This window comes from Punica granatum, chromosome 6 (assembly GCF_007655135.1).
Source record: "Punica granatum isolate Tunisia-2019 chromosome 6, ASM765513v2, whole genome shotgun sequence".
Lineage (NCBI taxonomy): Eukaryota > Viridiplantae > Streptophyta > Magnoliopsida > Myrtales > Lythraceae > Punica > Punica granatum.
The window spans coordinates 4,561,643-4,584,562 of NC_045132.1; the positions used below are offsets into that span (position 1 = coordinate 4,561,643).

The 22,920-nt window shown below is 38.2% G+C and overlaps 3 protein-coding genes across 3 annotated transcripts; 2 read left to right on the forward strand and 1 right to left on the reverse strand.

Annotated features, from left to right (window-relative positions):
* The first annotated feature begins 97 nt into the window (after nucleotides 1-97).
* Nucleotides 98-4,391, forward strand: LOC116210855 (zinc finger CCCH domain-containing protein 18-like). The gene is made up of 4 exons (XM_031544958.1): nucleotides 98-229; nucleotides 342-474; nucleotides 1,949-2,282; nucleotides 2,404-4,391. Exons 2-4 carry the CDS (start codon nucleotides 394-396, stop codon nucleotides 3,597-3,599), a joined length of 1,611 nt encoding a protein of 536 aa, XP_031400818.1. The 5' UTR covers nucleotides 98-229; nucleotides 342-393; the 3' UTR covers nucleotides 3,600-4,391.
* A 5,895-nt stretch (nucleotides 4,392-10,286) lies between these two features.
* Nucleotides 10,287-19,095, forward strand: LOC116210765 (vacuolar protein sorting-associated protein 35A). The gene is made up of 21 exons (XM_031544807.1): nucleotides 10,287-10,479; nucleotides 10,570-10,666; nucleotides 10,799-10,922; nucleotides 11,972-12,157; nucleotides 12,690-12,777; nucleotides 12,977-13,033; nucleotides 13,139-13,228; nucleotides 13,344-13,466; nucleotides 13,975-14,109; nucleotides 14,649-14,765; nucleotides 14,956-15,195; nucleotides 15,273-15,338; nucleotides 15,478-15,567; nucleotides 16,402-16,491; nucleotides 16,693-16,782; nucleotides 16,996-17,064; nucleotides 17,153-17,233; nucleotides 17,352-17,459; nucleotides 17,543-17,646; nucleotides 18,189-18,302; nucleotides 18,402-19,095. The coding sequence occupies exons 1-21, from the start codon at nucleotides 10,387-10,389 to the stop codon at nucleotides 18,610-18,612; spliced, it is 2,373 nt and encodes a 790-aa protein (XP_031400667.1). The 5' UTR covers nucleotides 10,287-10,386; the 3' UTR covers nucleotides 18,613-19,095.
* Nucleotides 19,096-19,381: 286 nt separating this feature from the next.
* Nucleotides 19,382-21,122, reverse strand: LOC116210766 (ubiquitin-conjugating enzyme E2 28-like). The gene is made up of 4 exons (XM_031544808.1): nucleotides 20,848-21,122; nucleotides 20,146-20,273; nucleotides 19,909-20,013; nucleotides 19,382-19,714 (listed from the first exon to the last, which is right to left on the reverse strand). Exons 1-4 carry the CDS (start codon nucleotides 20,915-20,917, stop codon nucleotides 19,571-19,573), a joined length of 447 nt encoding a protein of 148 aa, XP_031400668.1. The 5' UTR covers nucleotides 20,918-21,122; the 3' UTR covers nucleotides 19,382-19,570.
* Between the last annotated feature and the right edge of the window lie 1,798 nt (nucleotides 21,123-22,920).

Sequence of the window (22,920 nt, forward strand, 5' to 3'; positions counted from 1 at the left end):
CCTGAAATCTTCCATGCTATCCCTGTTCCCAAACGATGTGCTATCCCCTTTACCAAACAACCTCCAGGGAATTTTCCGCTTATAAATACCGCCTCCTGCAGCTGTTGTTGGCTTATTTGGATCTCAGATCTCTCTCTCGTGAGCTTCTGAGTTCTCCCTTCTTGTTCTGTCCCGGCCCCTCCGATCCTCCTCCGATCGCCTTCCGGCGCTCAAATCGGGCTTACCGCGGGTATCAATTGCACGAACCCTGTGGCCGATTCTGAAGTCGGAGCCCTAAATTTGCGCTGTTGTTAACTGCTTGGTTCATTAGGTTTTGTGATCTTAGGGTTTCTGGTTTTCAGATTCTGCTGCGATCTCGAATTTAGAGATTTTGCGGCTGCGCGATTGAGAGAGATGTCGCGGTGCTTTCCCTACCCTCCGCCTGGGTACGCGAGGAACGGGGTCCGCGATGAGGCATTGATCGAATCGATCAAGGTTTGTTGAGCATATCGGCCGCACAAGCTTTCGTGTTCATGCTCGACTAACTGCTAAATCTCTCTCTGTGATTCTCGATCGTGCAATTGCTCTCTTTGCTTCCGATTGTGTATTTTCAGTAAAGAAAAAACAAGACAAGACAGATTTTCCACAAGGCATACGGGTTTTACAGAAATTTCATAATCCCATAACTGATGGAGCTGGTTGATGTAGTTCTGTTGGTTGTCAAAACTACGTACTTCCGGTGATTGGGGTCTTAATTCTTGATAGCCATCGTCCTGTTTGTCTATGCCACCATTGTCTAAACAAATCTTGGCTTTTGTCTTTTGACAGACAAACATCATCCACCAGAAAATTCATTTACGACAAACAACTGTTTTTGTCCAATTTTTCAAGTCGAAGAAATGGCAATGTTCTCTTTCTCTTCCCAAGTAAATTGAGACAATGAATTTGCTTTCCTTGAAGCTATAAATGCTGAACAAAGTCTGTGTTTTTCCGACCAATGTGTTCCGAGTGAAATGTTCACGTGTTGGAATGGACTTTGTATTTAGGGGCCAGAGGCAATAACTGTTAGGTCCCATTAATGCTTGTGCATCAACGAGTCTTCCTTGTCATTTTAGAAGTTTCATATGGTGATTAGCAGTCCGGCTTTTCTTTAGGGGAAATATTTAAGATCTTATGGCAATGTTAGGAGGTCATGCTGTAGTCACTGCTGTCTGCATCTTCATGCAGAAAATACGTTTTCCCAAAACCAGACTTTTCTGTTTTCAAAGTGGCATATGTGCAAGTGGCATGAAATTTTGCTTTCTGACATGTATGTACAAGATCTTCCCCTTTGATCTTGCAATTTATCTGTGGTATCTACTCAACCAATGGAACGAGCCAGCCAAAAAAAAAAAACAGAGAGAGGAAAAGAATGAAGAAGAATTGTGGAGGAGGAGAAAATTTTAAACAAATATGAAATCAGTCTTGCCAATTTGGGTACCTGAACTGGATTGGCATACCATTATTTCTTAAAAGTCAAATGGTAAATTTAGGACAATAGCTTTTTTATGCATTTGAATTGGGGGGTTAAGCAAGCTTGTTCTGTAAAAGATGACTGATGGAAATTTGATAAATTATTAATGTACAACAAGCTGAATCCTGAAAATTCATGGTCTCTTAGGCAAGGATCTGACTTAGTTGTTCAACCATATTTTCCTAATTTTGTACAAATATTTAAGCTATTAATTAATCTGTCTTACCATAAAAAATGGGCTTTGTTGGATTGTTGAACTCTTTAGAAGTTAATCTGGAAAGATTTGTTATTGCTTGTTAGTAGACTGCATTTCACCTCCACTGTCCTGCCTGTCTTTTCCTCAAACTATTTCTGGAAGTGATGTTTATATACTCCATTTTCACCTCCATTCTCCGGCATGTGTTTTTCCTCTGTCACTTCTGAAATTAATGCTACTCTGTTGATTTCTGAATTCAGAAAGAAGCAGAAAAGGCTCAGAAAGAAAGAAAAGAAGAGAAGAAGCGAAGGAAGAGGGAAAAGGAGAAGGCCCGGGAAGAAGGTGAAACCAGTGAGAAGAAGAAGCATCATCACAAGAGAAAGCACAGGGATGGAAGGAGCCAAGAAGAAGATGACACAAGAGGAGACCATAACAAGAAACAAAGGGTCAACTCTAAACACGCTGAGAAGAGCAACCTCACGGAAGAGCATGGGCAGCCTGTCAGTTCCCAGAACTCCACCGACAGCACCCTTAATAGCAGCAAAGGGCAAGAAACCCCTACAAGCTTAGGCATGGAGGGGAGGCAGAGATCTGGTGAGTGCGTTTATGTTTCTTCCTTGTGTGGGGAGGGAGGCTGTTCTCTTGTTGGGTTACTCAACTTCACATGTGAGACTGATACATAAATTGTTCGAATTTCATTATTATGAATGTGAAGCGAGCATTATCCGGATCCAGTTGCCCCTGCAAAGGCAGAAAGATCCCGATGTGTTGCCCAACAAGGAACAACCTTGTTCTTCTGCCCCAGGAAGGACCATGAACAATGGCTTCTTGGCTGCTTCTCAAAATTGTGGGACTGTTCCTCAGACTAGTTGGGAAAGGGTGGTGCCAGAGAAGCCCTGCTCAACTTCTTCCATCAAGGGCCGTGAATCTGCTGCTCCAGGAAAGACCATTAGCAATGCCTCCATGGCGGCTTCTCGGAATGGTGATGACAGGGCACGGCCCGAGAAGCCCTCTTCGACTTCTTTGAAGGGCCAAGAATCTTCTGCTCCAGGAAGGACCAGTGGCCGTGCCTCCTTGGCTGCTTCTCAGATGCGCGGAACTGGTCCTCAGACTAGTTCAGATGGGGTCTGCTTTACTTCTTCCCTCAAGAGCCGAGAATCTTCCGCTCCAGGAAAGACCAAGAGCAACGCCTCCTTGGCTGCTTCTCAAATGTGTGGGACTGTTCCTCGGACTAGTGGGGCCAGGACAGGGCAGGAGAAGTCTTTTGGCCCATTAAAGACCATTAGCAGTGCTTCATTGTCTGCTCCTCAAGTATGTGGCATTGTTCCTCGGAATAGTAGTGGGCACAGGACAGGGAGTGCTTCTCGAACTAGTGAGGACAGGACAGGGCAAGAGCAGTCTTCTATCCCAGGAAGGACCATTAGTGAAGCATCTTTGGCTGCTCCCCATATACATGGCTCTACTGATCGGACTAGTGGGGACAAGACAAAACCAGAGCAACCGTGTTCTCCTCTGGCAGGTCAAGATTCTTCTGCCCTTAAGGTCGGTAAAGAAGAAAATGACCTGCGTCTTTCTTCTGGAGCAGCGACAGAAACATCTGCTGATAGAGCTGAAGCAAGTTCTGCATTGATCACGCATAGGGCTCGCCCTTCTTCATCTGAGCTCAAGTATGCAAAGCTGGTGGAGAATTGGGTTCCACCTACCTTCGTGAATGGGCCTGAGGGGGATCTTGATGATCAAGAATGGCTTTTACAAAGGAAGCAGGAGGATCACAGTGGTGCAAAGGAGGAGAGCAAAGTCGAGAATGGCAGGCTTGCATTTACTCATGGTAGTAGCCTAGGGCCGTGGCCTCGTGTCTGCCTCTTGCCCGAGGCTGATATATATGCTCTACCTTATACGGTCCCATATTGAGATGGCCTCTCAAGTAAGTAAAACATGTCTGGTGCGGGTCCGCTTCATAGTAAGAGCTCCTTTTGTATTTGCGTTCTTGGAGGCTACTCATGTATTGATGGGCCGGACATCTTTTGTGGGAGAATGTTCGGTGCTGTGGATGGAGTACCGTTTAAAATAAGAAGCTTCCACGGGAGAAGAAAGGCCAAGAAAAGAAACTGCTGGGCACAGGCCAAAAACAAAAAAAATGGAAAGATAGTTTATATAGTCTGAGCTAATAAGCAAGTTTGCCACCGGGCTCACATAGAGCTCGCGCTTCTTCGTATGAGCTGAAGTATTTGAAGTTGGTGACTTCCGTCTTGAAAGGGCCCAAGAAAGATCTTGATGATCATCAAGTATAGCTTTCCCAAAGACTGCGGGAGGATCACAACAACACGGATGTGCAGAGCAAAGTCGAGAATGGCAGACTTGCATTTACTGATGGTAGCAACCTGTTGGCGATGCTTCTTGTCAATCTCACCCGAGGCTGCTATATGCAGTTTTGTACTGAGATGGCCCCTGATCTCTCCTAAGTGAAAGTACTACAACTGATTGTTTTTAAACCGTTTTATGTGGGTATGCGTCACGTTTGTATCGATGGGTCGGATATTTTTTTGCGGGAGAAAGTTGGTTGTGAATAGAGTTGAAAGTAAGAAGCTTCCTCTCAGATGGGAAGAAAAAGGCCAAAAATAAGGCCAAAAAAAAGGAAAATCAATGAATTGTTGTAAACGGGAAAAGGAAATTTAATGCAAAAAGTAGTTTATAATTTAGTCTCCTCTGATCTCATGAAGTATTTCCGTCTTATTGAACTTTATCTAATCGTAGGATCTTGTTTCTCCTAAATTCACTCCAATTTATCTATTATCTATTATTATATATAAAAACTGAAAAGTGCTTCCGAGAAGTGTCCATATGCAAATTTTTAGATTGTCGTTATTTTACCTCTTTGCATGATCTGAACACTATGTGGATCTAATTTTGTGAATTAATTTTCCTTTCAAGTACATTGTATTCTTATTTGCACCCTCGACTCATGATTTGTTTGCCTCTTCACATGCTCAAAAAATAATATCAATTGATTTTTTCTTTAAGCAAATAATATCGTACAACATATTTTTTAATTTTTTTTTTACGCTGCAGCATTAATTAAGATCATTTCCTTGTGTAGCATGATTTTTTTTTTTGTTTCACTACATAGCATTTCATTAGAGTTCCGTCAAAAATTTGACGTAATGTCGATGTGATTGCTCCTTCCGGGCAAACCTTGCATAACTGGACGCCATAGCGGACACAATATGGGACTCACATCACCATCACCATCTTCATGTCCCTCTTATTTATAGCTGCTTCTGCCCTCTTTCTCTCTCTCTCTCTCTCTATCTTTTTTTCTCTCTCTCTCTCAACCTGAAACAGTACTCCACTCCGATCCATCACTACAACACACGACGGAACCGACAGTCGAATCTCCTCCTCCTGCCACAACCACCCAGATCTCTCTCGATTGCAAACATAAGGACACAAAGAGACCAAACCTCCCTTAGTCCTTGCCCCCCACCCCCCACCCCCAATCGTTACCATCATCGTCCTTCCTCGCTCTCCATAGCCTCCTCTTTCCCATCCATAGCCTCCTCCATCCATCACCACAGCCTCCTCTAACTATCACCATAACATCCCCTGCCATTCTCATCACCATCCTCGGCCTCCTCAGCACCATCATCTCCATCTCCATTATCTTCATCTTCATCACCGTCATCTCCATCAACCTCACCATCCCTTTCTCCTTTTACTTTTGGCTCTTTCTCTGCCAATCTCGACTCCCCTCTTCTACATGCCATCAACGCCACAACCACAACCACCATCAACTTCAATCTTCATCAACTTCCATCTCCATCACACTCTCGGCCTCCCCACCACCACCATGATTTCCATCATCTCCACCTTCCATCTTCATCATCTCTTCCTCTTCTTCTTCTTTCTGTTGTTATCACCACAACCCTTATCATCACCATCTCCAACCATCACCTCCTCCTTCCATTTTCATACTTTCTTCCTCTTCCTCTTTTTTTCTGCTATCACCTCTCGGCCCCTATTAGCGCCTCCCTTTCCATGATCTCATCCTCCCTTCCATCACCATCCTCACCTTCTCTTAGCTCTCATATGCTCTTTCCATCACTCTCATTTCCTTCTTTCTACTCACAGCCACCTCCATATGCAACTTTTGACTACCATCTCCGACTCTGCTCCTTGATAATAAATCAAAAATATTTTAGATAAAATTCGTAACTATAATTGCTCTTATGTTATAATTGCAACAATTAAGTATATGAATATATAGTTATTAATATTATACTAATGAAGAATTATTGCACATTGTAATTTAATATTTTGATTTTTTATTTTAAAGAAAATAAAGGAATTTATTTTCATTTATTTATAACATGAAAATCATTAATTATGAGATATAGAGGAAGTTTAAATAAAATGTACAATTATATGGTCATTGATTTACTTATAAAAACATACTTTATGCAAATTGAAAATACAAATATTCACAATAATCACTCGATGAAAGATATAGTTATTATTTTCTCATAGTTGTTTTCTTTTTGTTCATTGTTAGAGTTCTCGAAATACATTTATATTAAAATAAAAATCTTTCAATAAAAACTTTGTTTTTAGTAATATTTTAAATAAATTTGAACAAAATAATCCTAGGAAAAACTTGTGCATCGCACGGGCAAAGGATAGTATTATAGTAGAGTTTAATTATACTGAACTTTATATTACCTGATTGTGGTAAATCTTAAGTAAAATAGTTGAAAATTTTCCTTCTCTTATGCATATATTCTTCTATTAATTTTTAATATTACGATTTCTTTTATTGAATTTAGATATTCTCTTTTTGACAGACTATATATACGTGTCTCTCTTTTCGATGTTCCCATTTTACGATGCCCTTCGATGTACTTATATTTATCAAAATGAAGAGCCGGCATTCTTATTTTCTTATTCTCTGGTAATATTTTAAAATTTTGTATATACTCAAAAGTCTTTTACAGTGATTTTCTTTATTAGTCTATATTGAGAAACTCATAATTTTGGAAAAAAAAGTTCCTTATTTATGCTTAAGGATGACACATAGCGTATAACTTAAACATTAAAAATTTATATAAGAAGAATCATTATTATTTTAGTTGTATCAATGCTGTACTAATACTTAATATGACATTGAGAATCCGAAAAAATTTTAATTTGTTATTGGACTTTTTCTCTAGGAATTTCATCCCTAGCGCATGATGTGATATATATTTAATTTCTCAATTTGATCAGTATTTCATTGATATAGTTTCTATGGATATTTTATCTTTTAATCTTTTTTTTAATGATGTAGTACTGGCAGTATTTTGGATACATTCTAAGATATAAATTATATATATATATATATATATATATATGGTGTCAATAATGTTGATCTTCAATATATAAATATTTATAGCTAATAAATAAGTTAATAAACATAACTCATTGAACTATTGTGGTTTTATATTTTACAATTTATACCTATACACATCATTGAAATGGAATTGATAATTTTTTAGAAAACTATCAATTTGGTTTTTGAGATGGACGAGTTGCATGAATCGAGTCCCTTACACGAATTTTACATCAATTTGGTCCCTCTTAACATCAATTTGGTCCCTCTTGACATCAATTTCATCCTTCTTAACATCAATTAGGCCGCAATTGATGTCAATTTCGTCCCTTTGTCTGGTCAACCGTTAGTCAAGGATGGAAAACTATCTGGCATCAATTTAGTCCAATCAAAAAGGTCCATGTGGTCATTTTGATTGAATTTCCTAAACAAAATTTGTTTTTTCATTTTTTAAAATCTTTTACATCATCAATTTGGTCCTTCTACACCACTTTTTGTCTGTTGGATATTTGAATGTTGGCGGAATGCCCAACCTTGAAACGCAACACTTCTTCCCTCTCTTCTACACTTATTTTCCACTCAACAGCCCTAAGTCGAAGCTAATTATCTTCAATTTCTTCCATTTTTTCCTCTCTTTTTTGCCTAATCGAGAAGCATGAAGGTCCAATATGCTCCTGTTGATCGACAATAGAGGAGGTCTGGGAAGGAATCTAGTCAGAGCAGTTGCGCTTCCACGGAATCTGGAGCAAGAGGCTCATAGTGGTTCTCTGAATGTGGGAGGAAGGCCTTACTGCTAATTTCGAGCACTTGTAACAACAACAAACATTTTCTTAAATGCCTATACTTTTAGGTATCGTGGCTTTATAAACAACATATTTTAATAATTTGTGATTTTCTATGTTGATAATGTCTTTTTTTTTTATGTTCATGACAATGATCGTCAAAGAATAAAGCCGTAGGTTGTGGATACTTTTGATAGTTGGATGAGGAGTGTGATGTGGATGTTCGAATTGATTCAGAGTCTATAAAGGTAATACCATCTTAAGCTAAGGGGGTTCATATTTCTAAGTTAAGGAAGAAGATTTTAAAGTCTAAAGATACAGTGAAGAAGCTACAATTACATGCTTTTTATATCTGTTGGGATCGATCATTGGTTGGGATTAATTTGTAAGAATCGAAAGGAATGTAACTCACAATAATCTCAATGGAACAATTAAAAGGAGATAAGGGAAGACAAGCTTGCATACTCGTGTACGTTGTTCTGGTCGACGCTGTGCCAACCGTACGTCCCCGGGCGAAGGAGGATTTGTCGATTCTTCTTTTACCATGTGTGATGAAGACGTGGAGTACATTGTGTTTTTCTTGAACCCCAATTACATTGTTCTCTCTAAATAATCTTTCTTTAACTCTCACCCCTTATGTAATCTTATACAAGAAGAAAAGAATCAGGAAAAATAGATCTCCCATACATGAAAGAAATCAAATTGAGCAAAGAAATAAAAAAAAAACTAGACAAATCTATTGTGATTCTACTAGATCTCATTGCAGAAAAATTTATTGCTTTTTGCAATTAATTGCGCGGGCTATCCCGCGACTCTCTCTCATTTCTCTCTCCTTTCTCTCATCTCTCTCGACTCTCTCTCCCCTTTCTCTCGACTCTATCCCATCTCTCTCCTCTCTCTTGACTTTATCTCACTCTCTCTCCTCTCTCTCCTGCATTTCTCTCGACTCTTTCTCTCATCTCTCTCGACCCTCTCTCCTTTGTCTCAACTCTCTCTCACCTCTCTCTCGACTCTATCCCATCTTTCTCCTCTCTCAGCGAGAGAGAGGGGGGAGAGAGTCGAGAGAGATGAGAGATAGAAAGAGTAGAGAGAAAAAAAGACGAGAGAGAGTGAGATAGAGTCGAGAGAGATTAGGGAGATGAGATGGAGTCGAGAGAGATAGGATATAGTCAAGAGAGATAGGATAGAGTCGAGAGAAAGAAGAGAGAGCCAAGAGAAATGGGAGAGAAGAGAGAGAGATTAGAGAGATAGAGGGATGAGAGAGAGTCGTGGGATAACCCACGCAGTTGACTACAGAAAATAACAAAATTTTCTCTAGCGAGATCTAGCAAAATCATATCAGATTGAGCTAGTTTTTTTTTTATTTCTTTGCTCAATTGATTTCTTTCATGTATGAGATTTTATTTTCCCTAATTCTTTTATTTTTGTATAAGATTACATAATGGGTGAGAGTTAAGGAAAGATTATCTAGAGAGAACAATGTAATTAGGGTTTGGGAAAAACACATTGTACTTCACGCCTTCATCGCCAATAGTAAAAGAAGAACCGACAAAATCTCATTTGCCATGGGCATATGGTTGGCACAACGCCGGCTCGAACCAAGTACACGAATCTGCAAGCTTCTCTTCCCTTGCCTCCTTTGTTTTGTCGAGATTATTGTGAGTTAAATTCCTTTCGATCCTTACAAATCTATCCTAACCAACGATCGATCCTAACAAATATTGTCACTCTGTCTTACTTTGTATAATAGAGAATGCAAAATATGTGATTTTTACAAATTTTTGATATTTTGGTAGGTTAGGAAAAATTTGCAAACCATCTAATTTTTCAATTTATTGCCCTATTTTCCATGTGTGCTCCATCTGCCATATATGCAAAATTAATGGCCACGTCAGTGTTGTTAGAGTCGAAACTAATAGGTTAGTAAACGGGGGAAACAGAGGAAAACGAATGGAAGTGTTTTACAGTGCGTTTGGTTTTAGAGTTAAAGTAATTATGATTTTGATTGTGGAAAAGAACAAATGAGATGAGATTATAAATTTGACTTGGAAAATGTATGTTTTTATTGTGTAGTGTGTTGAGTTAAAGTTAAAATTAAAATTTTTGACTTGAGAAATGTGTATTTTTGTTGTATAGTATGTTGAGTTAAAGTTAAAGTCAAAACTTTGAATCCAAACCGAACCTTATTTTTTCAAGCCAAAATTTAATTGAAAATTTTAATGAAACTATATAAATTTTTAGGCTATTTCCCCGATCAAACAGGAATGTCCCGCTCCGGTCCCAGCAAAAATGATGCGAATGTCCGGTAGCTGCTAACTTCAATCATTAACCGTCGATTTCATCTAACATTAGGCAAGCGCCATCTCGACCGTCAGCTTGATGAGGTGGGCCCGTCCTGTCGTGCATCCATCCGCACACGATCAGAGATCTTCCGAGGAACAGCTGCGGGGAAATGCCAGAACGGAAGAGAGTCAAAACGCAAACTTTTTTGAGAGAGAGACTCATCTCTGTAGAGAGAGAGAGGGAGGAGCAGGCGGGAGGCGAGGCGGAGAAGATGATGACCGGAGTCGCTGAGGACGAAGAGAAGTGGCTCGCGGCGGGGATCGCCGGGCTGCAGCAGAACGCCTTCTACATGCATCGCGCCATGGTAAATCAATGACGAATTTTTCTGCCCCATCTTGTGTTCAATTAGGGCTATGCAAGCCCTAAATCCTCTGCAAATTGTTGTTGCAATCAGGATTCCAACAACCTGAGGGACGCCCTCAAGTATTCAGCCCAGATGCTCTCGGAGCTTCGCACGTCCAAGCTCTCTCCTCACAAGTATTATGAGCTGTGTGAGTGCTGCTCTCGGATCGGATCCTTTTCCAATTTCTAACTGCTCGTGATTCTCTTCTTGGATTCGCTCTCGGTCGATGCGGTAGCTCCTGTTTCTGAGTTCCCTTTTGTAATTTGATTGGTTCTGGTAGATATGAGAGCGTTTGATGAGTTGCGGAAGCTTGAGATTTTCTTCAAGGAGGAGGCTAGGCGGGGCTGCTCCATTGTTGATCTATACGAGCTCGTGCAGCATGCTGGCAACATTTTGCCCCGACTGTAAGTTGAAATTTCAGCTCCACTACATTGGATGATGTTTTGATTTCAGTGTTGGGCATCAGTGCAACTTGTTTGCTTGAATAGAGGGCGGTGAAGTTGATGCTGAACAGAGCTGAGTGTTATTTGGGTAATCTTTTAGCTCGAACAGAAATCAAATATGTGCTGAATCAAAACTAGCTTCAGCTCTGTGGATTAAGAAATAATTAATGTGAGAGGACTGCATAGTTAGACTGGGAGTGCAAGATTGTAGGGAGGGTACAAGATGGAGGCAGTGAGACGAATTTATGGTGCTACAATTGGTTGTAAAGAATCAATTTAGAGTTTTTAGATATTTTATCTGGTTGGCGAATCTTTAAAATTAGAATGCTTTGAGTGACTAATAATGTGTGTGTCCTACAGAAATGATCTGCTCAGAATTAGGATGTAGAGATTTAAATAAGCTTGCCCCCGACATTTGAGGGAGCATAACAATTCAAATGTAACTCAAGTGCTTCCATCCCTCTCTGGGGCCCCTTAAGGGGCAATGGTAAAGTTATAACATATTACTTATTCTGTAATTTTACATCATGATCTGACTAGCTTGATAATAGACCCTGCCTATTCACTCAGTTGGTAAAAATAAATAAATAAATAAATGAAGTTCTACCTAGTGCTAGCTGTCAGGATGCCCATATTGCACCTCTTTTGGTGCTGGAAATCATTTGGGAATGGTTCTGCATGAGAATGAATGGTTTAGAAGTGTTTAAAACCAGGTTCGATTTTCCTATGAATGGTGTGGAATTTTCAGGAAAAACTACTACGAAGAAATTACTACTGGTGTAGTCCAATTTAAAGTTATGAATATTATAACTGGATGTCTTAACATACCTATTTGCCTTTACATATCTTAGACATTGGGATGGGCAAGATGATAGTCTTAAGTGGATGTCTTAACATGCCTCATTGCCTTTAAAACTTAGACCATTGGCGTTGGTTAAATTAAGAGCATTAGTCAATTGCATTTATTTTCAGCAAGTTAATATGAAAGCCTTTGACATGGCATCTTTCAGATATCTTCTTTGTACCGTCGGTTCCGTGTACATTAAATCAAAAGAGGCTCCTGCAAAGGACATACTAAAAGATCTTGTTGAGATGTGTCGAGGCATTCAACATCCTTTACGAGGACTCTTCTTAAGGAGCTATCTCTCCCAAGTCAGCAGAGATAAGCTGCCTGATATTGGTTCTGAGTATGAAGGGTAAGGAAATTACACCAACATTCTATCTTTGTTGATCATGCATTTCAAGACTATTAACAAGGTTGATGTTAGTGGATCCATATTAATAGATTTAATAAAACAGGAAACTAGAATCGGCATATCCTTTTCCAGCATTAAATCAATCATAGCTTGTCTTCTTGTACGTCGTTATTAAATTTTATGTTTTATCAATAGGGGGGAGTTTTTCCTCAAAAAAAAAAAAATGACGTGTGGAGAAAAATGTTAGTCGAGAAAGAGAAGAAAAGATTTCAGGCATGTTATTTTAAGACCTGTGAGTTTTGCACCGCATGGTGGTGATGCAGTTTCCTGTCCCATGCTGAAAATGAAGTGTTGGTGTGATTCTGGAAGTCTAAATTTTATTACTAATTTTAGGAGAAATTTTAACTTTTTTAGATTATTAAAATTTTAACTTTTTTTATCTTCTACAGTTCTACTGTAGTGCATATATTTCATAAGTAACAAATAAGCATAGACTATTTTAACTGGGGACCTGCTATCACCATTACTGCAGAGATGCTGATACCATCATGGATGCAATGGAATTTGTACTCCAGAATTTCACTGAGATGAATAAGCTTTGGGTGCGGATGCAGCATCAGGTTGGTTGAAATATCTGTTGACAGTTACATGCTCTCATGGTTGGACATGCATGGCATTACTTAATGTTTGCATGTCAAGAAGGTAACATGATGTCATGAGGGCATGATTTCTGGTCATGCAGGTTATAGTGCTTATGAATCATTTATTATCTTAGGTGACCCTGAGTTGAGGCTTGCTGTCGGGCTTTCTGGTCTGCAGGGACCTGCCCGGGAGAAGGAGAAGCGGGAGAAAGAGAGGAGCGAGCTTCGTGATCTTGTAACTCCAGTGTCTCATAATTGGCTGGTTTCAGTGACATCGAATTGAGTGCATGCTCATTGGAGATACTTTTTTCTTTGTTTGGCACCCCTGCTATTTTTTTAGGTTGGGAAGAACCTGCATGTCCTCAGCCAGATAGAGGGAGTTGACCTTGAGTTGTACAAAGAGACCGTGCTTCCTAGAGTCTTGGAGCAGGTTCAATATACTCAGTTTGCCTACTTATAATCAAGCCTTGCTCTCTATGTCTTACTTCAGCACAATGTTCCACTGTTTACTGAATATCTTGTGAATATTTCATTCATATGGGCAGGTTGTCAACTGCAAAGATGATATTGCCCAGTATTACTTGATGGATTGCATAATTCAAGTATTCCCCGATGAGTATCATTTGCAGACTCTGGAGATATTGTTGGGTGTTTTCCCTCAGCTTCAGGTAGCATATGCTTGTTTTGAAAGGTTTTTAGAGTGGGGCTCCAATGAATTTATTATGCAAAACTATTCTTAGTGACTTTATTAAATATTTGCACTTCATATGTTTGGATACCTCCGGGATGGAGATTTGTTCTTTTCTATCCTGCATCCTCTTGCTTATCTGTCTTAATTCCTGAAGATATCTTCCGTTTGATCTTGTTCGTATCGTGCATCCCAGCTTATAGAAGTATATTGTCATTCTGCTGGAGGAAAATTACATCTGTCATGATTGTGCTTATCGAAGCAAACATTCTACTAATGCTTTTGAAAGAAAGATAGTAAACTTGGAGATGCAAATATTGATGATAGATGATATCATAGGTGGTGCATGGCTTCCTTAACCCAAAGCAAAATAACATTGGTTACTCAGGGAAGTTGAAATGTGATGGAATGAGGTTGTGCAGTTTGCTTGATGACTGATTCTACTCTCTTCTGAAGTTTCATATTTGATCCGTCTCTATGTTTGCCAGCCTTCTGTCGACATCAAGACGGTTCTGTCCCAACTGATGGAAAGGTTATCAAACTATGCTGCTATAAGTGCAGAAGCTTTGCCTGAGTTCTTGCAAGTTGAAGCTTTCTCCAAGTTGAATAATGCTATAGGGAAGGTAACTGTGTCTATTGGTCTCTAGCACTACAACATATTCTGAGGAGTAATGCTTGTATTATTTTAAGGAGTAGGCTCTTGCAATATTTTATTTGTTTTCTGTGATGATAGTAGAATTCTAATTCTCCCTTTATTATTTTACATGTAAATTAAGTTGTGGATCTGCTCATAACCAACTTCCATGGCCTTTATCTGTGGAAGGATCAGGTCTAAATATTGGCCTTATGTTGAAAATTTGGATATTGAATGAACTTTGCAATATTGCACCTCTTTCATTGCTTTAATGACACTTAACCTGAATAAGAAAGGGCATTTTGTCATAGATGTTTTCTGCAAGTACTGAAGTCACCATGCTGCTTGTGTAATCATCATGATGCTTGTTATTAACCATTAAGTCCCTTGCAATGAAGCAAATATTATAGATCTTTGTGAAGTGCTTTATGTTATATATATATATATATATATATATATATCAAGTGCAAAGGAAACAGTTTCCCATAACAAACACCTGAAAGTAACTATTCCTCTTTGTTGGCGCAGGTGATAGAAGCTCAGGCGGACATGCCTGTTTTTGGAGCTGTGACCTTATATTCATCTCTTCTTAAATTTTCCCTCCACGTGCATCCTGATCGTCTTGATTATGCAGACCAAGTATTGGTATGCCATATTAGTTCGGGCTTTTTACAATGGTGTTGTTTCTACAGACTTGTGCAAAAGTTTGGGTTTTATATTCATATTTGATCAACTTTAAGTTCTGATTCTGCTTCAGAGCTGATGGCATATGTGTGAAGTTAAAGAGTAACCTAGTTTGCAGATTGTAATGTTGTAATTTGCTTTCGTTCTCTAGGGATCATGTGTAAAGCAACTCTCTGGAAGGGGGAAGATTGAAGACAGCAAAGCAACAAAACAGATTGTTGCACTATTAAGTGCTCCGATTGAGAAATACAACAATGTTGTTACTGCATTGAAGCTTTCTAATTATCCTCGTGTGATGGAATACCTCGACAACGAAACAAATAAAGTCATGGCAACAGTTGTAATTCAGAGCGTAATGAAGAATAATACACACATTACTACTGTTGACAAGGTATATTTTTGTTGACCTTCATTTTCTTGATATCTCTTGGTCATACATTTAGCTAACATAAATTTTTGATATTCTAGGTTGAAGCATTGTTTGAACTGATAAAAGGACTGATAAAGGATTTGGAAAGAACTGCTTATGATGAGGTAAATGGAAATTATATGCACTTCCAAGTCTTGAATCATTTGAACTTTGAAGTATATATTCATATTGGTGACTTCTTCCATTTTCTTCTTTCATTTGTGCCTGTACCCCTTTTAAGCAATTCTTATTTATATGATTTAGCTTGATGAAGACGATTTCAAGGAGGAGCAAAATTCTGTCGCACGTCTTATTCAAATGCTGCATAATGATGATCCAGAAGAGATGTTTAAGGTACTTAATTTTTGGAGCTGAGTTATTCCCACGGGTAGACTTTATTTTTGGAACTCTATTTAGAGTTACTTTTCTTCTGAGTCTTCCTTGCTTGACGAATGTTGCAGTTGTTTAATCTAGTGAAAAAGTTTATAGCGCTTAAATATTAGTAATTCCAGGTTAAATCCATGCTTTTATGCATCCCTGCGTAATTTTCTTACATTATCCTTGACTTTGGATACAAAATAACTTGGGTACTCCTCCGTTTGGTCATAAGTGGTCATCATTTATTTTTATATTTACTGGAATATTAAGCATTTACTGTTATTTATCTACTTTTCAATGATCATATAAATACTTATTATATAATTAATTAAACATGCGGCTCAACCCCGGTTGAACCTTGAACCTATGAACCCATACCTTAGCCGGCTCGACGTCCAATCCATTTCTAATAACACTGATGTTTTATATTTTTTCTTTAAAAAATTTTCAGGGTTTAATTAATGTTGTGCGTTAATAAAAGTCAACCTTGTAATAAAGGCAAGTGATTCATTAATGTCATGGGGTAAGTGAATGGTCGGGCCATGAGAAGCTTTAAATATTGGAGCAACAACATTAATCCTTGTGCTCCATTTTGCAATTATATATTATATATAGATTTCTTGATATTCCGTTATTAAGTAGTAAAATAGTGAAATAGTTGAATAATCAGAAATTCTGTTTAGGTTTTCTATATCTGGTCTCACAGTTGAGTCATGCTATGTTCAATTACGCTCTCCTTGCTCTTATGGTATACGGCTGTGTGCTTATGTACATTCTGAACTGAATTCTAACTGACATCCTGCGCTGCAGATTATATGTACTGTGAGGAAACATATCTTAACCGGCGGCCCCAAGCGTCTACCTTTTACTGTTCCTCCTCTTGTCTTTTCATCTCTTAAGGTTTGATCCTCCTTTCGATGTTACTTTTAACCACATATATGTTGATCGCCGAGGCGAGTAATACCACAAAAAAAGGGGAGGAAGGAGGTTGTGAAGTAGTAAGGACAATAGAGAAAAGGTGTAACGCCATGAAATAGAGGAGAAACTTAAGAGCAGTGTTGATGCTGGCCATATTGATCCTTTTATTTATGTGATGTACAGTTGGTTAGACAATTGCAAGGCCAAGAAGAAAATCCTTTTGGAGATGAAGCAGCTACGACACCTAAAAAAATATTTCAGCTTCTAAATCAGGTAAACTCTTATTGAATGAACTGATATTTTTGTGCTTATGTGGGAAGATGCTTGATTTATGTACTTGAGTCAACTGATATGTGCATAAGTGCATTTGATTTGATAAAATTTCACAATGGAATTGGGCATGTTGTCAGATATTCCTGTTTTTCCCCTTTTTGTGGCTTGATTTGTAGTCAAGAAAAATGATGCTCTGATTTTTTGTTTCAACAGATCATTGAGGCACTATCTAATGTCCCAGCACCTGATCTGGCATTACGATTGTATTTGCAATGTGCCGAGGTACATTATATGCAGTTACGTATTTGTATAAACTATAATAAACTGTATTACTTTCCATTTTTTCTCTCTCATGTGAGTTTGTTTACAGGCTGCAAATGACTGCGAGTTGGAACCTGTTGCGTACGAATTCTTTACGCAGGCATACATCTTATATGAAGAAGAGATCTCCGTAAGTTGGCAGTCACTTTTGTGGTGTAGTTGATTTTGTGTTTGAGGCATTCGAGATGGGGTTTTGCACTGGATCCATAATTTATACATTTCTGTAATTTATATATCATTTATTTCAGGACTCCAAGGCACAGATAACCGCAATACATCTGATAATAGGAACTCTTCAGAGGATGCATGTGTTTGGAGTCGAAAACAGAGATACTTTGACACACAAAACTACTGGGGTAATCGATGTGTTTTACTATTGGAAACTCGTGGATTTTGCTTTTGATTCTATCTAATCTTAATGAATGCCTTCTTTGAGCAGTATTCAGCGAAGCTATTAAAGAAGCCTGATCAGTGCAAAGCTGTTTACGCATGCTCTCATCTCTTTTGGGTCGACGATCAGGATAATATGAAAGATGGAGAGAGGTACTCTTACTTTGACATTATAATTTGCAACATGGAATGAAATTGTTCTAGCACAGGGTAAACATTGTCTTCCAACGCATTGTTTCAAATATTATGTGAATTGCGGAAACTCTCCTGTTGTACATCACAATCCTCATTTTGGAGTCCTTTGTGAGGCCAGTCCTTGGTGTGCTAGCACCTAATACATAGGTTTGTAGGTTATACGTGGGCATGAGCTTTGCAAACTTAATCTGTCCCTGGTCAATGAAGGGGGAAAAGAGGGAGGACCTGCTCATGGTATCATACAAGTTCAACTAGAAATGTAATTTTTCCTTTCACAAAATACCAAATCAAGAACCAAAATGCGTGTGCAGAGAGCTCCAAATAGGCTGCAGATAGCAGAATTTGCAACCACATTAGTTCCTCTCGTCTAGGCTATGGTCCATCTGGACAAGCAAGAGGGAGCAAGTGGATGGTCTTTTGAGTTGTCGTACATCTTCTAAGAATGCATTTGTCTTTAATTGCTTTGCGTTTCCTTATTTCCTCTTGTATTCTGCTGTTAGGGCTTTGCTCTGCCTGAAGCGTGCCTTGAGGATTGCAAACGCTGCACAACAAATGTCAAATGTGACACGAGGAAGCGCTGGTTCAGTCACCCTCTTTGTCGAGATACTGAACAAGTACTGACATGCACAGTCAATTGACAATGTTCTTGTCATGTATTCCTTCGAAAAAGTTTCTTAGTAAGCTGATCCTTTTGTTGTGTGTCCCATGTGCAGGTACCTATACTTCTTCGAGAAGGGAAACCCTCAGATCACTGTTGCTGCAATCCAAAGCCTGATTGAATTGATAACAACCGAGATGCAAAGCGACACGACCACACCGGACTCCACTGCAGATGCTTTCTTTGCGAGCACGCTACGATACATTCAGTTCCAGAAACAGAAAGGTGGGGCAGTGGGCGAGAAGTACGGGCCAATTAAGGTGTGACGATGATGATCTGATGGGTAAGTCTCAATCCCACAGCCGAAGACAAAAATGTGGAGTTTGATGCAATGACACCCCTCATGGCTTTGTCGGGTTCTTAACCTGTTGTAGTATGCTCTTGTGGGTTGATTTTAGTGCAGGCCTGAGGGTAGTTAATACTCCATAAATTAGAGGAGGGTCTGCTTGTATTATCATCTAGTCATCCTTCAGGATTGCCTGAGAAGTGTAGTGCCATTTTTGGTTCTCTCTGATCAGATCATTCTTCTGTTTGGGAATTAGAGATAAGACTTGGATCGATGTGTGCATACCCAGAGAGCATCCTTGTCACTGTGAAGCATTTTACTTTGATAGATGAGATATATAGCAACTATTTTCCTAACAGTTTGGTCTTGTTATTGTGCTTACTCTGATCTCTCGTTTTTGCTCGATTTTATCAACTGCGAAGAATGATAAGAACGAAAATGGTGGAATTTCTTATATATAGTATCCTCGTCTTCTTTACAGCTTCTGCCTCATATGTGGTTTCGGCGGCTTTGCTTTCTGCATTATTTAGTTTTTAGTATCATTTCGAACCACTTGATCAGTGTGAGCTTAATCTCTCAGTTTTAGTTTTGATTATGAGCTGCTCGACTTGATGAATGATATCAGTTCATGTTGTTACTCTCTGGGCCTTAAGTTGGAAATCAAGACGAGCCGTGTTGTTGTCTCAGGGAATCTCGTCGAGAGAGAGCAGCCTCACATTTGCATTAGTACGTGTTTGTAGATCTGATAGTTTGTGTGAGGACTTATATTCCAGCGAAGAAGAAAATTTCCAGCCTTTTGTTATGGACTCTCAGTTCTGACCAGCTTAAATTGACATTTCGGCCAACCCAGGGAGGTAACTTATAATTTGATTCCAGAAGAAAACAAAAGTAATGTGAAGGGCTGATTGTCGACCGGGAGGGTGGGACGCAGCCGAGTTTTATCCCATAGTGTACTTCTGGGTCCAGCTACGGGCCATGGCATCATATTTGGGTCTGTCAGTCTTGTACATGTGGGCTATCTCCGGGACAAGCGGGTCGTCCGGGTTTGGATCCGTAAGCAGCGAACATATGGAGAGCAAAACCTGCACAAAGTTCAAACCAGTGAGTCTCAATAAGTAGGCAGAAAATAGAATTATCCCGAAAGAAAAGGTTTCGTCTATCCTTAGTTATGATGGTTCGACTCGGAACCTCGGACGGGAATTAGATTTGAGACCAGGGCCGAACCCAAACCTTTAGAGGAGAGGGTGAAAGGGAGGGAGGAGAGGCATCAGATCACCTTGGAAATAGTCAGGGCAGGGCTCCATTGCTCCTTGAGAATGTCCAAGCAAATATTGCCATTGCTGTTTATGTTGGGATGGAACACTTTGGTCCTGAAAGCAACCTGCACCAACAAATTAGCCAACAATAAAATATTTTTTTCAACCCCAAAAACAATTAAATATAAAATTTTTTAAATCCAAAAATATAAAATCAACAATAAATAAATAAATAGAAATTCTAAAAATATGGTTACCTTAGGGGGCTTAAAAGGGTAATCAGGAGGGAAATGGATTATGACAATAAAGACTCCGCCAGAGTAAGGGCTGTCATTTGGACCTATGATTGTTGCCTGCCAATGGAACATGTCCTCTGCCACCGGACCTAGATACATATACAAAATATATATATATATATATATATATATAATAATCACCCATGACACATAAGAAGTTAAAAACAAAATAAAAATGGAAAAACAAGAAAATAAAAGGAAAATTATTAGGTGAGTTGGTTCAGTAATAACTTCATGCTGAAGAGATTACCCTTTTGAAGCTTGATATTCTAACTTAATCATTTATATTCTTATCCCTGTTGATATCCTAAAGTTATAGTCATCAGATACCATCAATGGGTTTGATTTGACATCGATCTACTGAAAACGACGACACGACGAACAACCTGAAGGAACCCACAAAAAGCCTTGTCTAATTGGCCTAGTACTCCTCCAACCCCCTATCAGGTTAACATGTAAATTCGAAATGAAGTGCTTTTAGCATGAGAAAAAGTCTAATACATAAGTTGGACACAGAGCCGGCGGCTGCTCTTGGTCGAGCTGCAGGGATGCCCTTGGACATCCTGCGCGGTGATCTAGTGCATGATGTAATATCATTTTGCTTCGTGAGGAAAACAAGAGGAGATCGAACAAGATAGCTCTCGGTTGTTTAGGGACTATTACCGGCACTGCAGGAAGTCGGGGGATCTCTCTGGAGGTCCCTGAGCTCTTTGAGGATTCTCTTGGAAGCCATGAAAACTATATGCTAAAGCTCAAGCTCAAGCAAAGAAAGAAGAGACTAAAATAATCTCTTCCAAGTCTTCCTCTCCAATGATATAATGAGGAAAGCAAGTTTCTACCCTAAGAATCACAGAAATTAAGTAGACACGGAGCCAATGAGATTGGTGAGGATATCTTTGGTAGCTCTCAATGTGATGGCTGCAGCAAAATTGGCTCTGTGGGTTTGTATATATATATTATATATAAGAAGAGAGGAAAAGGGAATGTTTTAGTGGGGGCAAATTTGATGGGGCCAGGCCACTGGTTACTTCTATTTTAAGTTATTGGACAAGGGGGAACTGGGGATTTCTCATGGAAAAGTATATATATTCCTAAATGGTAATACGGTTCCGGCAGGGCACGAGGTTGGCTCGAATAACTGAAGTTAAAGATAGACAGGTTATGATCTTCTTAGAATCATGATTTTCTATTAAGTAGTGGTGAGAAGCAGTTCCCGTGGTCGTGGTATAAGCTTACGTATATGATATGCTTGAATCGATACATGTACATGGTTTCAAGGAGGTAATTTTTATGGCTGTAATATGATCCAGTGGAAAGTATATATTTCTAACTGGTAATAGAAGTCTCGGCCCGAGACCGAGTTCTTCTTAGGATTGAGTTTTGTTAGGTGGTGGTGATGAAAAGCAATTTATTATTATTATTATTATTATTATTATTATTATTATAAAAGAAGTTTCGAACTGAATTCTCACACCGTCACATCATTAAAAATATAAAATGGAGCTCTCTCGCAATGTCATGCCATCATTTCTATTTTAAGAAAAATTTTGTATTCTTTTATGAAGAAATATTTATCGACAAGAAATATATTCATAATATTACGCACAAGGCAACAATATACAGTTTTATATGTGCACCGAAAAAATATATTCATTAAAAATATATTCATAATATTTATCCATCGAAAAAAATAAATTAAAAATATATTTCATTTGTATTCATAATATAGAAGATTATATATACATACTGATTCCTTTTGCATATATAACAATATATTTCGTTTGTATTACATAAATGCATATCTATTGTTTCCCTTAGTTAAACTTTCTATTCTTTATCTATATATATATATATATATATATATTGATTCCTTTTGCATATATGATAAAATATATTCCATTTGTATTATATATAAGCATATAGTCAGTTTAATTATTTAAATAATATATTTAGCAAAATATATTAAATTTCTTATTTGACCTTAATTATAGGAAATTTTTATACTCGATATATATTTTAAGTATTTTAAATTTCATATAAGTTGCAAATGAATTACAATAAAAATATATAATAATGGATACATATATTTCTATTCCAATTATGTACATATTATTATAAAATTTTAAATATTATATTTTTTTATTGAATTTAGATATCTTTTTCAGTTGAGTACAAATATGTATTTTATACCATTCAAGTTTTTTAACAAGCAACAATTCATTGATTCTCGAATTACGACAATTTCTTCACTATTTGCTCGGGGCTCCCCAATTCATGCTCCAATTCAAGCGGTGGAAGATCCCGTTGACTCTGTAGATGCTACCGCAAAATGAGGATTATTTCCTATACAAGAGAGGATCCGATTCTTTGTCTTATATATTTCGTTAGAAACTATGAGGCACTTTAAATTTTCGTTAGGGGTTTAATTAGGATATCGATAACCATATTTTTTCGATAACTATACTAAATTGAGAAAATATTGTACGAGATGTTAGGTGTACAAAATAATTACTTTTAAGAATAATTATTACATTATTATTTATAAAAATTTCACGTAATGCGGGTTTTCATTTAGTTCACATGACTCCAGTATTAGCTTGCGTAAATGATCTATTTGAATCGATTGGTTTAAGCTTCTGGTGGGAACCAATTCTTATCAAATTTTGAATTAAAAGAATTAGACAAACGTTTTCCTCTTTTTTCTTCTTCTAGATTTTTTTTCTTTTTGAGTTTTAT

What these genes read in the sequence shown, in the direction of transcription:
- LOC116210766 (XM_031544808.1), bottom strand. Translation starts at nt 20,917, where the DNA reads ATGGCTTCCAAGAGAATCCTCAAAGAGCTCAGGGACCTCCAGAGAGAT. An exon ending in CCCGACTTCCTGCAGTGCCG is followed by an intron (nt 20,274 to 20,847) that starts GTAATAGTCCCT and finishes ATATGTATCTAG; the next exon opens with GTCCGGTGGCAGAGGACATG. An exon ending in CTGCCCTGACTATTTCCAAG is followed by an intron (nt 19,715 to 19,908) that starts GTGATCTGATGC and finishes AACTTTGTGCAG; the next exon opens with GTTTTGCTCTCCATATGTTC.
- LOC116210765 (XM_031544807.1), top strand. Translation starts at nt 10,387, where the DNA reads ATGATGACCGGAGTCGCTGAGGACGAAGAGAAGTGGCTCGCGGCGGGG. An exon ending in GGCAACATTTTGCCCCGACT is followed by an intron (nt 10,923 to 11,971) that starts GTAAGTTGAAAT and finishes GGCATCTTTCAG; the next exon opens with ATATCTTCTTTGTACCGTCG. An exon ending in ACATTACTACTGTTGACAAG is followed by an intron (nt 15,196 to 15,272) that starts GTATATTTTTGT and finishes TTGATATTCTAG; the next exon opens with GTTGAAGCATTGTTTGAACT.
- LOC116210855 (XM_031544958.1), top strand. Translation starts at nt 394, where the DNA reads ATGTCGCGGTGCTTTCCCTACCCTCCGCCTGGGTACGCGAGGAACGGG. An exon ending in CATTGATCGAATCGATCAAG is followed by an intron (nt 475 to 1,948) that starts GTTTGTTGAGCA and finishes TTCTGAATTCAG; the next exon opens with AAAGAAGCAGAAAAGGCTCA. An exon ending in GGAGGGGAGGCAGAGATCTG is followed by an intron (nt 2,283 to 2,403) that starts GTGAGTGCGTTT and finishes ATGAATGTGAAG; the next exon opens with CGAGCATTATCCGGATCCAG.